General features: G+C 42.0%; 1 protein-coding gene across 3 annotated transcripts in view; it reads right to left on the bottom strand.

The window, feature by feature from the left end:
- slc12a5a (solute carrier family 12 member 5a) overlaps positions 1 to 15,874 on the bottom strand; it is a 148,020-nt gene that overhangs the window by 84,528 nt on the left and 47,618 nt on the right. The window contains exon 1 of one of the 3 annotated variants that reach the window (XM_069691069.1): positions 9,119 to 9,806. The exons of the other annotated variants lie outside the window; for them this stretch is intronic. Within the exon in view, the coding sequence (XP_069547170.1) occupies positions 9,119 to 9,173 (55 nt within the window). The 5' untranslated portion in view covers positions 9,174 to 9,806. Of the gene's footprint in view, positions 1 to 9,118; positions 9,807 to 15,874 lie in introns of those variants that run through there. 3 annotated transcript variants of the gene reach the window in all.

Here is a 15,874-nt window from a genome sequence, read left to right as displayed (position 1 = left end):
CGCTTACTAGTTTAAAGATGCAGCAATCCCACAATGCCATGCTGTACAACGGGGCATCCTCCCACACACACACACACACACACACACACACACACACACACACACACACACACACACACACACACACACACACACACACACACACACACACACACACACACACACACACTAGGGTTTCCACTACTAAAAGTGAGCGTCCATCGCGCCACCTCTCCCTTCTTCTAGCGCACACATGATAATGAGTTTCTCCCTGCTGCTGGCTGACTTCAACACCAGCATCTTTTCTCCAGCCAATAACAGACACTTTCATTTGTTTTGCTAATATTAGCACGCAAAAGACATCACAAACATGCGTATATACGAGAGTCACGATATATACACACATGCTGTGGGCAAAAGGACACACTTGACGGAAAGCACATACCGTCTCACACCTACTCTTGAAGATGAAAGAAAAATAATATATTTCAGCTGGCTGGTGGTTACCTAGGCAATTAAAGATGAAGCTGAGAGGATTGTTTAGCCTTCCTGAGAGACGGAGAGAGAGCGAGAGAGAGAGAGAGAGAGAGAGAGAGAGAGAGAGAGAGAGAGAGAGAGAGAGAGAGAGAGGAGAGTGTGTCGAAACGCAGTTGGTAACGTGCAAGCATGAAAAAAGAGAAACGTGACTTCACTCCGTGCTTTATGAAATGCAAATGATTATCCACCAGGGAAATTCCCTGACTGAAACGGAGTGTATTCTGTATGAAACCGGTGGTATCACGGCAACTATTTCCTTGCATAAACCGATGAATGGCGGTATTTGCATTATTTTGTTTGTCATGTTTAACCTCAGTGTAAAAGGTGCATATTTTGCAAATATATGGAACATTTCCAGCAGCCCAGACCGTAACCATGGCAATCCACATTACCTACTTGGTTATTTTTCTCTCATGAGCCAAAGGCAAACAGCTTGATAAAATGGGATGAAGCCAAGTTCTGATTTACACGTACACACACATATACATACACGCACACACACACGCGCGCGCGCACACACACACACACACACACACACACACACACACACACACACACACACACACACACACACACACACACACACACACACACACACACACACACTGATGTAGTAACAGAGCTTCTTTTGCTTTCATTTTGTCTCGAGTGACACAACAGAAGTCTCCATGTACACAGTCGATGCAGCTTGATTGCTGTGCTACCAGGCCGAGTGGGTATCATGGTTTGGAAGCTGTTCTCAACCACACACCAGCTAACACCCTGAAAATAGTTATACGAGTGAGAGAAAATCAATACGTGGCTTTTCATTATGGTTCAATCTCCTGGCACAGGTCGGTTCACAGTAATGTCAGATTGGGTGGAAATTGAGAGACTCATCAAGGACATAGGTCTTTTCAATAACGAGCCGGGAGGAAAGCGAGGATGTGTCACTCCCCGGAGTGTGTGCTGTCAGCTTTTTGATTTACTTTATCTGCTGCGTGTACATTCACACACGGGTGCACCTGAACCAAACGGATTCTTTTTGATGAGTAAACTACAAGTACTCAAGAAGGGCTCCCATCTTTAAGACCATTAATAGAACCTTCTGCCTGAAACAAAGTATTACATCATCCGTTTGTGAGGGTGTGATGTGTGTACTGTGCTAGTAAGTCATATTTTGAAGCTGTAATATTGTCTATTGTTGCATACACTCCTAAATTCCTCTCTTATTTTTTCTTCTGTTTGATTCCCTACATTTCCCAGCATGGCGTTTCACAATCCCAACCGAGCATGTCTAAGCATTTAGCTTTAGCTGGAGAGAGGAATAGTGATTGATTGGCAGTTACAGTATTCAGCTCAATGAAAGCTTAATACAACTTATTTTTTGTTTGTAAGATTGTTAAAAATAAAATCAATGACCTTAAAAAAAAAAACTTTGATGAAAATAGAGTTAAACCATGATGACTGGGGCTACTTTTCTCTCAGGGACTGCGGCTGTCCTTTGACCATAGTTCTGCTCTACAAAAGGGGATTTTGTATTAAACAGACTGTAACCTTGGATAACAGAAAGAGCTGAAGCCTCATCTTGTTTTCAGATGAACTCTGGAGTGCATTTTAGTTTGAAGGGACGTCTTCACAGCCAGTAGGTAGGTAGATAGGTAGGTAGGTAGGTATTTACTTTATTAATTAGTATTGAACGCCTCAGCTTTCAGTAATAAGACTTGAAAAATCAAGATGTTTGGTATCCTTTAAACTTCTTGTGAATGCTAACAGTGGTATTTTGGTTACACATAACAAACAGTTACATGAATATGTAAAATATACATAATATTCAATAGCTACTTTTCAATATTTCAAAGCAATTATCGTCCTTGAGGAATGTAATCCTTAATCACATTAAATTGGTCAATGCACAGACATTGTTTTATTAATATTAGGACCGAGCGACATGGTTAAAATCAAATATGACAAGATTTTTGACCAAACACCTCAATATATCGATATTGCAACAATACTGAAGTAATGACTATTGGGGATTTCACAAAATATGTATACAATGAAATTTTGTATTAATAATCATCATTGATGTGCATGTAAAGACTTTAGTGGGTAAAGGAAAATAATAGCACATGGAAGTTCTTGGGAGTTCAGAAAATGATCTAAATTTACTGTAATGCAGCCTTTAAAAGCAAGAAAAGACTTCTGCCATATCACGACATTACAATATCCAAAACTTAAGATAATATCTAGTCTCATATCACAATATCATAAGATTGATACATTGCCCAGCCATAATTCAAATGCCACCTTCATTGGTGTTACCCTTGAGTTATCATTGTTCCTAATCATTAATCATTCATAAATAAAAAATAAAAAAAATGGTTTGAATCTAAATTAACTTGTTTCATACAGTTGTAATGAAGCACTGACAACTATATAACACGTTTTCAGTTAATTTTTCTGAAACTGGTCAGAGAGAAGATGACGGTTCCTGTGTTCTGCTCGGTTGAACTTCTTTTGGCATGATTCATCTCTTTCCTTCATGTTCAGTGACCTCCTCTTCCCCTCCATAAAACCAGCCATCTATTTCTCTCGAATACCATTCGTCCATTTAAAGTCTCTTACCTCAGAGAACCTTGGGGTCTATATTTTCCTCCTACTGTTTAATATTACAGAGAAATAAAATAATTAGAAAGAAATACAAATGTTTTTAATACATATATCTATATCTTAAACAATTTTCTTTTAACAAGGAAAGGGAAACATGTAGTACAGGACAATGTGTACCCTGTGGCCTCTTAAATGTGTGTGTGTGTGTGTGTGTGTGTGTGTGTGTGTGTGTGTGTGTGTGTGTGTGTGTGTGTGTGTGTGTGTGTGTGTGTGTGTGTGTGTGTGTGTGTGTGTGTGTGCGTGTGTGCGCGTGTGAGTCTGCTTTTGTCTGAGCTTTTCAACAGAACACTGAGTCAACAGCAAGCTTTGGAGAAGCAGAAACCTTCACCGCTGATTATACTCTCTGCTTTTTAATTGAGAAACCAATGAATGAATATCCATCCATTATATGTGGACACCCACTGCTGACGGTAACCAACTCTAATTAGCAAGAAAACCAATTCATTGTTACGTAAGCCATTGTATCCGTGTTTCTTTAATACCCACCTTTATCAAATTCAATTAGGAAATACGCAATTATCTTTTTCTTTGGACGTAGGAGCCATTTGTTCAATGGTGGTTGGTATACTGACAAAAAAAATAGCATTTGGTCCAACGCAGATGAATTTTATGAGCACGACATTGGGTACATAAATGAAAAAAAAAGCTAGCACTGGCAAAACCTTAATATTCTGCAATACATAAACTGGTAAACAGTATTTTTGCACAACAAAAAGTTTCTCCTTCTCAACGAGACTGATGTGTTTAATGAAGGATGCACTGCACAGCATTGTCCTCATCCGCAATTATCTTGGTTGACATGGCAAATTTAACTTGACCTATACATACAGTATACTGAAGGCCAGCAGGACTATGTGTCTGCCTACTCATGTGGAGATGATACACTTAAAGCACTACGCCACTGAAAATGCATTTTGTGTGTGTGTGTGTGTGTGTGTGTGTGTGTGTGTGTGTGTGTGTGTGTGTGTGTGTGTGTGTGTGTGTGTGTGTGTGTGTGTGTGTGTGTGTGTGTGTGTGTGTGTGTGTGTGCAGCCAGAGAGCTACCTTTCCAAGTAACAAGTGCCTGTGGTTCTGTATTAGCCAGCAGTCTCTCTCACTTACAGTGCATTTCTGCTTCCTCTCGCTCCCCATTCACAGTAGACGCGTCGCAGAGTGGGTAGACAGAGAATAATAATGTTGAGCATGCACAACAACTGCTTCCCTAAGAGAGGGCCCCAGGGAGCATTTTGCAGTATTATGCAGTCAGCCATAACTAAAACATCATTACAACCCCCATTCACAGCCCCGACCAGGAGTGCGGACTGGCTGGAGAGGAGATGGATGGATGGACAGAGCTAATACATGTTTTCATAATCAAATAACCTGCTGTTAATTCTCACGTTCAAATTGTTTTGAATTAAATGTCAGAAAACGGTATGAAAATGTCGCTCATAATCTTCCACGGCATTAAATAGTCATCACATGCAACAAAGCATGACCAAGTCATAATTGAGAAGATGCAGACAGACAGCTTTTGGCATTTTTGCTGGAAAGACAAATTAAACTAATACCCGATTATTAAAATAACTTCAAAGTAATTTTCTGTTTATCAGTTAGTAAATTAAAATGCAGCAGTTTTAGATGGATGGGTCATTAGGTGAAACTGTAGATGGAGTAATATGCAAGACAGCTACCATGGTGTAATGCATTTAACAGCAATATCTCAAAAAATGTAATTAGGTTCATCCATATTACAGATGTTACCCTTCACTGCATGTACTGTACCAGCAGTACAACAGCAAGACTCTTGCCCTCAGGTTACCTCCTCCTGTTTAAAATCCAGTCATAAATGCATGAACAAGCAATGTAAAGCTCCCCATGGACAGATACCGATTAAACACCGATGGCAGGTGAAGTTAAAGTAATTAAACAGCAGCAAAGGCAGAAACATCAAACCACTCCCATTTAAGCGAGCAGGTTTGTTTGCATTTCTTATTTGAACTCATAATCCTCAATATTCTTGTAAAAACAAACCCCAATTTAGATACTATCTATGGTAAGCATTTCGCAATTCATTGTATTTCCATTCTGTATTTCCTGATCTACACAAGCTTCACCGTTGGTGGAGAGTAAACTATGAGGCTCGTGTTGACATCTCATCAATATCAACCTCAAAAATGTATTTTACTCTGACAGTCATGTGGCATCAGAGCTGTTATGTCACTGGTAAGGCAACTATTTCCTCATGTGAGTTCACATTAAAAGAACTTCTGTAGAGGGGACATTATATTTGATGCAATGTACAGTGTGAAATCAGGCGCAATTATTTTCTCATTTCTTTATTGGCAGATTTGTTTGGTTGCACTGTAAATGGATGCACTAGTTGCTTTTTCAATCTTTAGTAATACTACTGTCTCCTCACTTATTAGTTACAGTTTTTCTCAATACAGTAGGTTTACTAATTAGTACTTCTCAATGTTTATCCCTGGGTATGGTAAACGCTCATAATTCATATACACTAGTATCTTTGTGTTTTGAAGTTACCTTTCGATATCATGTCTTGTGCTTATGCTTCTGTGGCATTGTGTGTCTCTCTGCATGGCACCAATATAATTAATCTCATTGTGTCTAAAAGAAGCAATAATGTTTTAAATGTTCTCTAAATAAGTCTCTGGAAAACAACGCGCATCCTATCTGGACTGAGTTGGCTATCAGCAGCCAGCTGCCCTGCAGAACCAATGACTTTGTCCAGGCAGAAACAATTTTCTATTATGCACACATAACAAAAACTAGTCACTCATTAACTGCCGCAAATAAAGTGAACTGACACGTTAATGAGCAACTTGAATATAGAAATGAAGATAAAATTGCGGACAGTAACAAAAATTTGGTGAAGTAGCATGAACTCACTTTTGTTAGATAACAAGAATCTGGGAAATTGAACACTAACAGCTTCTCTTAATAGTGCACCATAAACTATGAATGCTTTGACAGTCCGAGCAAATGTGGTTTGCACTAGTTTATCATTGTAATGATGACAGTCTAAGCTTTACATGATTCAGTCGATGTAAAATGGTTCTCTCATTGTCAAAGTCAGCTTCGAAAAACAGTCTAAAACACAACAAACCACAGCATCATTCCACACCTGCCAGGAAGGAAATGAATAAATCCTCAACCTCCTCCCTATGCAATCCATCCGTGTGCATTACTCCATCTTTTAGACAGTAACGGCTTCCCCTCTTGCGCTTCAAAAACACGACATGCTCTGCCGTTAGAACATTTCTGTGCTGCAAATGGATTGCTAAAACGTCACCTTCCCTTCAACTCTTGATTGCACTTCACCTCCTTCCACCTCTCCACTGCTCTGAAGAGAAAAATCTGCAGATAATTAAGAATACGGTGGGAACACAACAACTCATGAATATGTAAATGTGTTAGTGATTCAACATGCATCCACTTCTTTTAGTTTCCTTAGAGCCTTTTGTAATTTCCCTGAGAGTTATTCCTCTCATCTTATCATGCTTATAAGATGCGCAGTGCAAAAATACGCCACTACAAACACAAACACCTCGACCCCGATGCTGTATGTAACTCTCCCAGGCTGTAAAGCAGCCGTGTAATGAAGGCTGTAAATCAGCACCTTGGACAGCGCTTCGCAGCCCTGACAAAGAGGAGGGGAGCCACTTTCAGCACCGGGGGGCAGCGGACAGCGACAGCCTCTGACATTCCAACTGTAAAGAGGCGAAAGGCCCTCCCTTATCTGGAGCTGCCCCGCATAGTACTGATGACTAAACAGAGTTATTCAGGTTGTTGCACAGCTAGCTTAGCAGAGCGGTGATTTAGTTGAAAGGGAGGGAGGGTGTGTGTGTGTGTGTGTGTGAGTGTGTGTGTGTGATGTGTGAATGAGGTCCTATCCTGAGAGATGCTGTTACTGCAGAGTGACAAATAGAAGGAGATATGGAGATAGTGACAGGGAGAGAAGCAGAATGGGATTAGAGATGTGTCGGGCGGAGGTGGTGGTGGTGGTGGGGGGGAGGGGGGCACTCATCCACCCATCCATAGGTCCCAACAGGGCTTTGTGCACATTACATGCACAAGTCATATCTATGCATTACACCTGAATAAGTAAAAAGGGGCAGCCTGACAAATTAAACAGTCTGACTTCTATATATAGCTGGAGTTTTCAATGACCTACAATCCCGCACACTTACAGGCACACTGGCATGTGCTCAGTGTGCACGTGTGTCAACTATAAAGCACCATCCAGCACACACATGGACGCATACACATACAGCCGGTAAATCCAACAGTGCTGAAAGGTAGAAGCACACATAGTGCAATGCTTAAGTAATCGTATCAGCTTAACCCTCCTGCATGCACCGCTATGTGGCTTTATGTCACGCTTGGTAACCTGCCCTTGATGGTTCCAATGTGTTGCACTTTTAAACGGGGTCATTCTTCAAACCCGTCACCAACGTCTTACAACTGCTGCTCGTGGTTCTTAGCGCATCATTGTAATCCCCCCCCCCACAAAAAAAGAGAGATGCCCGCATTAAGTTAAATATTCATGTTCCCAGCCCTAGTCTATTTTTATCATTAGCCCTCACAGGTAGGAGAAGCAGCACAGTAACTGTTCCCTCATCCGCAACCTGTCTCTCCAGCGCATCCCTTAGAGTCCAGGACTGACAACAACCGGGAGATTTGTGCAAGATGCAGAATGGGAGAAATTAGAGAGTGAGAATGCAGCCGAGACAAATATAGAGAGCAATTGAGGAAGAAAAAAAAAAAAAAAAAAGAGGGCAGTGAGGGAGAGAGCTGAGTCTTAAAAGAGAGATGTGTGCAGCGCTACAACAATCTTTAATATATAGCAGACAGAATAAAGAGCTGCTGCAGGTTTGCAGCTTCTGCACAGGCATCTGCAGGAATGTACTCACTTTCAATGAGCCAATGGGTATAAAAATTATAGCAAAACTAACTCATAATTTAACACTGTTCTGAAATGTGCTATGGTTGTCACAAGAACAGGTTGAATAAGAAGCTATGCGTTCCCTGGTATCGGCATAAGAGCAATTATGAAACAGATCTCAGCAACCTACAGGTTCTCTCCTGACAGCCTGCAGAGACCGAGGACCGGGCTGAGCGATGGCGATTGGATGGAGGGCTGATTTTGACAGCTGGGGGCAATGGGATTAGTAGCAATGGTGACTTGGTGTCTGTAATTGTGGGCGAGTGTGCGTGCGTGCGTGTGTGTGTGCGTGTGTGTGTGTGTGTGTGTGTGTGTGTGTGCGTGTGTATAAATGCCCATACAGTATCCAAAAAAGTGCCATATGTGGTGGGAATATTTACGTTGTCATAAAGAATGAATTAACCATTGGATGGCTGCATCACAAAATGCTCTTTACTGTTTGTGCACGTCTGTGTGTGTGTGTGTGTGTGTGTGTGTGTGTGTGTGTGTGTGTGTGTGTGTGTGTGTGTGTGTGTGTGTGTGTGTGTGTGTGTGTGTGTGTGTGTGTGTGTGTGTGCGTGTGTGTGTGTTAGTGAGAGTGTGTGCATGTCCGTGTGCTGGACAAAGCTGTAATGCCCTTATGCTCACCATCCAATGTATGGAGTGAGCCCATTACTATTCCTGTCACAACAGCCTTGCAGTAAGAGCAGCAGCAGAGGAGGCAAGCAGGCCGACCACCAAACAATGTTGAAACACTCTCTCTCTCACACACACACACACACATGCACGCACACACACGCACACACACCACTGCTCACTCCAATCAGGTTGTGTGCGCAAACATAAACCGTGCATGTTGTGTGTTTTGTGAAGTGTTTCTGCTGCTAAATATATTTACTCTCCCTGTGTGCGGTTGCGTGGGCAGATGTACAGTATCTTCATGTCTTGCATCGCCATGTGAACGTCCCCGTTCATGCATATCTGCTGGTGTGTTTGTGTGACTGCCTGACACATCCCGTCACTCACCCTGGCTCTGCGCTCCCCCGTCCCCCTCCTCTGTGTCGGTCAGGTTGTTAAGCATCCCGGATCCTCTACGGTACTCTTCTCCTGCTGCGGAGCGATGTCACCGATCGAGCTCTCGGCGGCTCTCCCTGCACTCCACACACTGTGATACAGCCAAGGAAATTGCAGGGAAAGCAGCGTAGAAAATATGCCAGCCGGATCCTCCTCACTCCTCTTCGCTCCTTGCTGCCCGAAGGATGCACGAAGAGAGGCAGAAGAGAGAGAAGGATTTTTTTTTCTTCCCTTTGTAGATCCTCCTCTTGACGTCTCTTCTCCGCTGGCTTGTAAGCGTGACTCTGTCGCTCTCTCTCTGTTGCTCTCTCTCTCTCTCTCTCTCTCTCTCTCTGTTGCTCTCTCGTTCTCTCTCTCTCTCTCTCTCTCTCTCTCTCTCTCTCTCTCTCTCCAGGAGGAGGAGGAGGGAAGAGGGAAGCTGCAGGAGTTTGGTGGATGATGGAACACCTCAAAGCTGCCCGCTCGCTCACTCGCTCGCTCTCTCTCCTTCCTTCTTTCCTCCTCTGTCTGTTTTCCTGCCTTTGACACTCCTGATCTTAATCTCACCCACTACAAACGCACTCACGCTCTCCTGGTCAGACGATGCTGCTCAGTCATTGTAGCTGCCAAACTGATTGCATATTCAAGCAGTAGAGTGATTTCTCCTAAATCTGTCTCCCTTCCCTCTCTGCCTCTTCTCTTCTCACCCACCCGTCAGACCGAGCGGTGATTGGGGAAGCAGCGAGCACACGGCCGCCTCACTACTCTGATGTTTTGCGTCCACGGAGGTGCATTATGCAACGGCTTCTCCTCCTGTCAGCTTTGTAATGAGCCGCTGCACTCGCTATCCTCTTTAATGTCAAATGCAAATAGACCCTCTGTTTCTTTCAAGGGATGAACAATCCGTATCAACATCATCTGTATGCAGTTATGATAAACATGGGAGAGCCATGCTCTCAGATGCGCACACACAGAAGGACTCACTGTCTCAGCAATATCAGCAACTGGTTTGGTTTGTTATGTGGACAAATGCATGAACACACCTGCCTACCTGCTCTCTTTGTGGATGCAGAGATTGTGGTTCTTTATCTCTTACACTTCTTCCAATCCACCTGCACAGCGGAGAGATGTTTGGTTCCAGCTGAGAGGACCTGCATGCTGCACAGCGGCAGCACGGCATTGAAGCCTCACTGTCAATTAGACCAGTCTCATTTTGATCCACGCTGATTCATTTTGATCTGGTACACTGTGTATTATGAGCAGAAATGTGTGTAGTATGAAGACACACCGCGTGCGTTTCTGTGTGTGTTCCCGTGGTTATGATTCCACACCAGAGATATGAAAGCAATTAATCTTGGTTCGAGTCATGGTAGCACTGATGTGCAGAATAGATTTCAACAAAAAGTAGAAGGATGGAAAATATAACTGCATGCTCGGCTCCAGTGAATAAATTTATTACCAGTGTCTCAAACAAAAACTGGTTTTGTCAAGGCACAATTACCTTGGCAAATAACCTATACCTTGGAAGCTTGGCAACAAATGTATTTACTGAGCTGTGTGCAAAGATACATTTCTTTCTCTTTGTTGATTTGTACTCACACCATAGCCAACACTCTGCTTGTAACAGCAAAAAACCTACACAAATTAAAATGGAGTATTTAGGGAGGAAAAGCCTTTGAATTTATAGAGCAGAAACATTCAGTTGACTAAGTTGTGTCCTGCTCATCTTTGCGTCAAAAAGATACTAGATATAGAGCGTAAAGCAGCAATCTGATTGGTTACATGCGCCTACTGAAGTCTGATGGCACTGTACCCACAATACTGGTAATGCAATTCAGTTCATGCATTTCTGCTGTAAAGCAACAGCTGCTGTGTGAACGGACGCATACTACTGCAGACATCTAAATGTCCCGCCCTGCAACAGTCACTGCCGGCTAATCATTTACTGAACAGCGACTAGTCGATACTGCTGTCATTTGGATGGATGGAATACTAGTAAATGGTTAACTTAATTTGGCGTGGTGGTGACCAAATGCCTGTTAGGCAACACCAATGACAATAATCCAGTTAAGCATCTACTCAGCTGTACCATATTTGTATTTTTTGTTGTGCTTTGGGTATCTACATATAAAGATCCTTCTGGGGATGTATATGGCAAAGATGCATTAGCTGTAAAGGCTGTGGTATATGTCACTGGTCAATATAAAGGATGCTAGAGAGAAATTATTTCCAACATCATGTTTCCCTAAAAGTGGCTTTTTCACTACTTTAAACCTAACCTTTTCCACTGGTGGTACTCAAGGTCCCACTAATATGTTAATTGGTAACAAAGCTGGCAAGCAGTTAACACTAGCTCTACAAAGTATTATAATTATCCTAAGTGATTACTGTCTTTTTTTTTTACAATTTTTTTTGTTGCCTGTTGACAATATTGTTGTATCTAGAATATAGTTACAGCAGTAAAAAAAAAAAAAAAAAAAAAAAAAAAAAAGGACACTGTGACATTTTGGGCAGTTCACATCCTCCATATTCCAGATATCTGTACATGACAAAGTGCTACTGACTGCAGTAGATTTGGCAGAAACCGAGTTAGGACAGACAACACGTGGTGCTGCTACATTCACACAAGACAGGCTCGACTCTACAACACATATCCAGGGCAGCCTGTTTGAAATCAGGTGATCTGTTTAAGCTCAAACGCTCATTTCACTCCCCTGGACCGCCAAGCCGCTGCTTCAGCACTACAACCCTTCATCATTGCTGCAGCCGTTTACATTCAATCAGCCCACAATCACTTCAGCATCTACAAGTAGACTCACATTTCCCCCTAAAAAGAGATGAAGTGAGATTATCATTACTACCAATCTCTCTCTGTGCACGTTTAAGTGTGAGTCCGAACAATAAACATCAACTGTCCAGAAACTCTGAACTCGCATATTGATATCGCGTTAAAACCTATTTTGCACCAAACCAGCTGACGTTAGCTGACACATTGCCAAATCTCTGCAATGTTTTTGACTAAGAAGGAAAGAAGGACGGCAGTGAGCCAACTGTGAATTTGAGTAATTCCTTGTTTTACATTGATGAACAATAAAACGTCTTGTATGACAACACTGACCTTGAAATAGAGCTCCCTCGTAACATGGTGAAATAATTTGCATTTTCTAAATCAAATCGGTCAAAATGCACTCGATAGAAAATCAAATTTGAAACAGCCGCAGCGTGCCACCAATATAACACAGCACCTTCTCTTTGGACCTTTAATGGTCCAATTTGTAATGTAAATATTTAATATTTACATATGATGCTAGAACTTGGCATAAACCATCCATAACATGGTCAGCTCATGAAATGGTCCCTGTGCTCTTTGACTCTAAAAACTGTCGTGTGGTTAAGTTTTGTTTACAGTCAGCACACAACAAATAGTTTGTGGAGGGAGAATGTCTTTGGTTGAGCTTTGTGGAGAATTATAAGACAGAAGAGGAGGACGTATGTCGTCAACACGTGACCTGAACAGAACAAGGGGCAGGTGAGAACACATGCTTGTCAAGCAGCTGATGGCAGAGAAATGCATTTACATTAAGATGTCTGATAAACACTTCAAGGACGAGATTTATCTGCCAGTCACCAACACACACACACTGGTCTGATGGATGTTTAAATATTCATTCTCTGAATCCGCAGCAGGAACAACGGCCATAAACATAAATACAACCGCTGTACAATGCATGATGTCATCAGCACGATCAGCCATCAAACTGACTGAGTGTTGGAGCTAAACATTTATTTTTGTGAAATCACACGTGCAGATTTTGCAACATCAATGTAAAGATTTATGTTGGATGACAACAATATATTGTTCTTCAGGGCAATTAGAAGTAAGAACGTATGAGGAAAATGGCAGATAAGCAGAGTGCACCGGAGCAGAGGGACCTGCTGGCACAGCAGCTGCTTTTCCAACAGAGCCAGAACAAACAGAAGGTTCAGTTACACTTTTCAAAATCAAAGAAAATTCATTCATATCACCAGATGAAGTTAAAACAGAGACAGCTGATAAAAGTTGATTTTGCATTTCTGCATTGCTGTTGTTGTTAAAATGTTATTTTAAACTACAGTAGTTTGAGGTAAAACTTCAACACTCGGATCACTTTAAAATTTTGTTTTCTATCCTGCAATCTACAAACAGCATAAAATCAATCAATAGTAGATCTGAGGTTAACATAGTTTAAAGTGTGCTTCAAATCAAATTCAATTTCACTGTATTATCCTAAAAGGTAAATCTGGTGAGGCTGCTGTTGTATTGTAAAGAGGTGCAGGGGAGGTTTAGTTCACTCAAAACACCAAGGTTTCTGGAGAAAAACTAAAATGCCTCTATTTACTCTAGCCTTTTCTCTCATTTTAATCAATTCAAGTAGTCACAAAGTCTAATTAATGCAATTCAAGTGTTCTGTGGGCTCTATTCTGTGCATGTACTGCTGAGTCACTCATCTAAAGGCCTTCTTATTTCTTAAGCAGCATGGCTTGCTGACAACTTAACAGTATCTTGTCTACAAACGGGGTCCTGTTATTGGATTAGCACAAACCCTTACAACAATCAGACACTGCCAAAAGGAACTCTTCGGGTACTGTATGGGAGGTACAGTTAGTGGAAACAATAGTGGATGCAGTTGATACAATATGATGACTGGAAGCTGTTTTCCGGTGCCAGTGTGAGAGAGAGTAAAAATACATGTACTGGCGCCGAGGGGTGTTGCAGTCAAAAAGCAAAGTTGTCAACAAATTGATATGATTGTGTAGCTTTTACAAGGCTGTGGATGTTTCAGTGGTGTGTGATAAAGAGACATAGACTAAAAGATAGAGTGAGAGAGAGAGGGGGAGAGAACAAGAGAAAGAGAGGGTGACAGAGACAGAGAAAAAGAGAACGAGAGAGAGACAGACAGAGAAAAAGAGAAAGAAAGAGAGAGAGAGATAGATAGGGGAGAGATAGGGGGAGAGAGAGAGGGGCTAAGGGTTATTGACAAATAAAAGGCTTTTATGCCTATAAATGCAGATGTACGAGTCACACATCTTCCTGGTGTTGTACTTGTTATCTGTGCCTGGTTACATACATGTGAGCCGACATCCATGTGCAAAAATACTTGTGTGCATGTGCAATTTCATTTTAATGTCAAGTGTTCCTCAGAGGAGTACTCCGACCAGCTAATCACCTTTCAGAGAACTATTTTCAAAAAAGGTTTTTAAAACAGAAAGGCTAAATTTACATGTTAAAGGGTTCAAGTGCAGCCTCATTTAAATGTCATGAACTTCCAGCCAGACTCCAAACAGGAGCCGGAGAAGAACAATCTTTGCTGAGTAATGCTCTAATAAATAGATCCTTGCTAAGGTCCACTCTACTCAAGAGCTTACTAATGAAGTAGAGGGACTCATACGCTCCAAATACTTTTAATGATGACAGGCCAGAAAATTCAATTATGTTTCTGAGCAGGGCTCGCTGACCTCCAGTGACCTTGTGTCATCCGAAGGATCAGAAGCAGAAAGCAGAGGAAGGGCAGAGTGAGGTAAATAGGAGGGCGATGGCCTCTCAGAGATAGAATGCACAAATGGATGTGAGCCATATGGTGTAGGTCCAATCCACTCTGTCCTTTGCTCTCGAGCACACTATATTCGGCTATTTGATTATTTTTCTACCAGTAACCCGCCTGCACGTACACACAAGAGGAAGACTCACTCGCACCATTAACTAGGCCATAAGAAATGCCATGCGACCTCTAAAACCCTCACCTTGGCCAAAGCTCACGAGAAGCATGTCTTTAGCTTTCTCTTTGAGATGAGGGTCGTTGTTTGCGCTGCACGTCCAACATCAAACTCACTTCTTTTGGCCAGGGATTATTGATCAGAGGATGCACCTGTCCGATTCTTCACTCTAACGTCGGTGCTGAGCTGTGGTGGTCTTCTATGCTAGCTTTACCTGCAGAGTTTGCATTGCATCTGCAACTTTCTGAAACTTCCACTGGTTTGAAAGCAAAGTTCAAATGTTCCTTCATCACATCAGACAGAGCAACTCCTCCATCGCATGAACAAGTTCTGACCAGGTTTATTTTTTAAACACTACGTTTACAGTGTAACGATAAAGTTTTCCGATTTCTTGGTCTGGTACCATTACTGTATGTTGTATCATACTTTTGGGAACTAAACATGATCTACTGGAATCTAATGACTGTACACAGCCACAAAATGTTTACGAGATGTAAGTGGAAATGCAAAAGTCGAGTTTGGTCACAATGAGTCTTTCGAAAGTTACTCACTGAGTGCATACCAGAAGAGCCTTTGCGGGCTTTCCTCATGCTTTTGAGGCCAAAGAGCTTGTGCACTACAGTCCTTTACCAGGCGAGCTTGTTGACAACATTTGTGTCCCAGACTTCCTCTGGCTGAGCTGGTTAACTTCTTGTTGGCTCCCTCACCACATAAATGGGATGAAATAATCGAATCATTCAGCTCTTCTGAACTTCCGCCTGTTTTTCAATTACTGTACATGGGAAATATTCTCTTTGGGGTGGTGTGGGTCAGACAATGAATGCAGCATTTGCTATACCCTGTGCGGCCACTAAATCAAAATCACTTCTCAGCCCCCGAGAGCTTTTAACAAACCCTTAAATTGCTCCACATTTTCTCACTGCACAAAGGTAACCTGCCGTATCAGTAGCAATGCCTTGTCTCCTCATGTGTTGT

Source organism: Brachyistius frenatus, unplaced genomic scaffold, assembly GCF_029030835.1.
Source record: "Brachyistius frenatus isolate BFR_SWC_R1_liver_20210118 unplaced genomic scaffold, ASM2903083v1 Contig_10, whole genome shotgun sequence".
Classification (NCBI taxonomy): Eukaryota; Metazoa; Chordata; class Actinopteri; family Embiotocidae; genus Brachyistius; species Brachyistius frenatus.
Note: the sequence above shows the minus strand (reverse complement) of the source record. Positions and strands in the feature narration are given on the sequence as shown.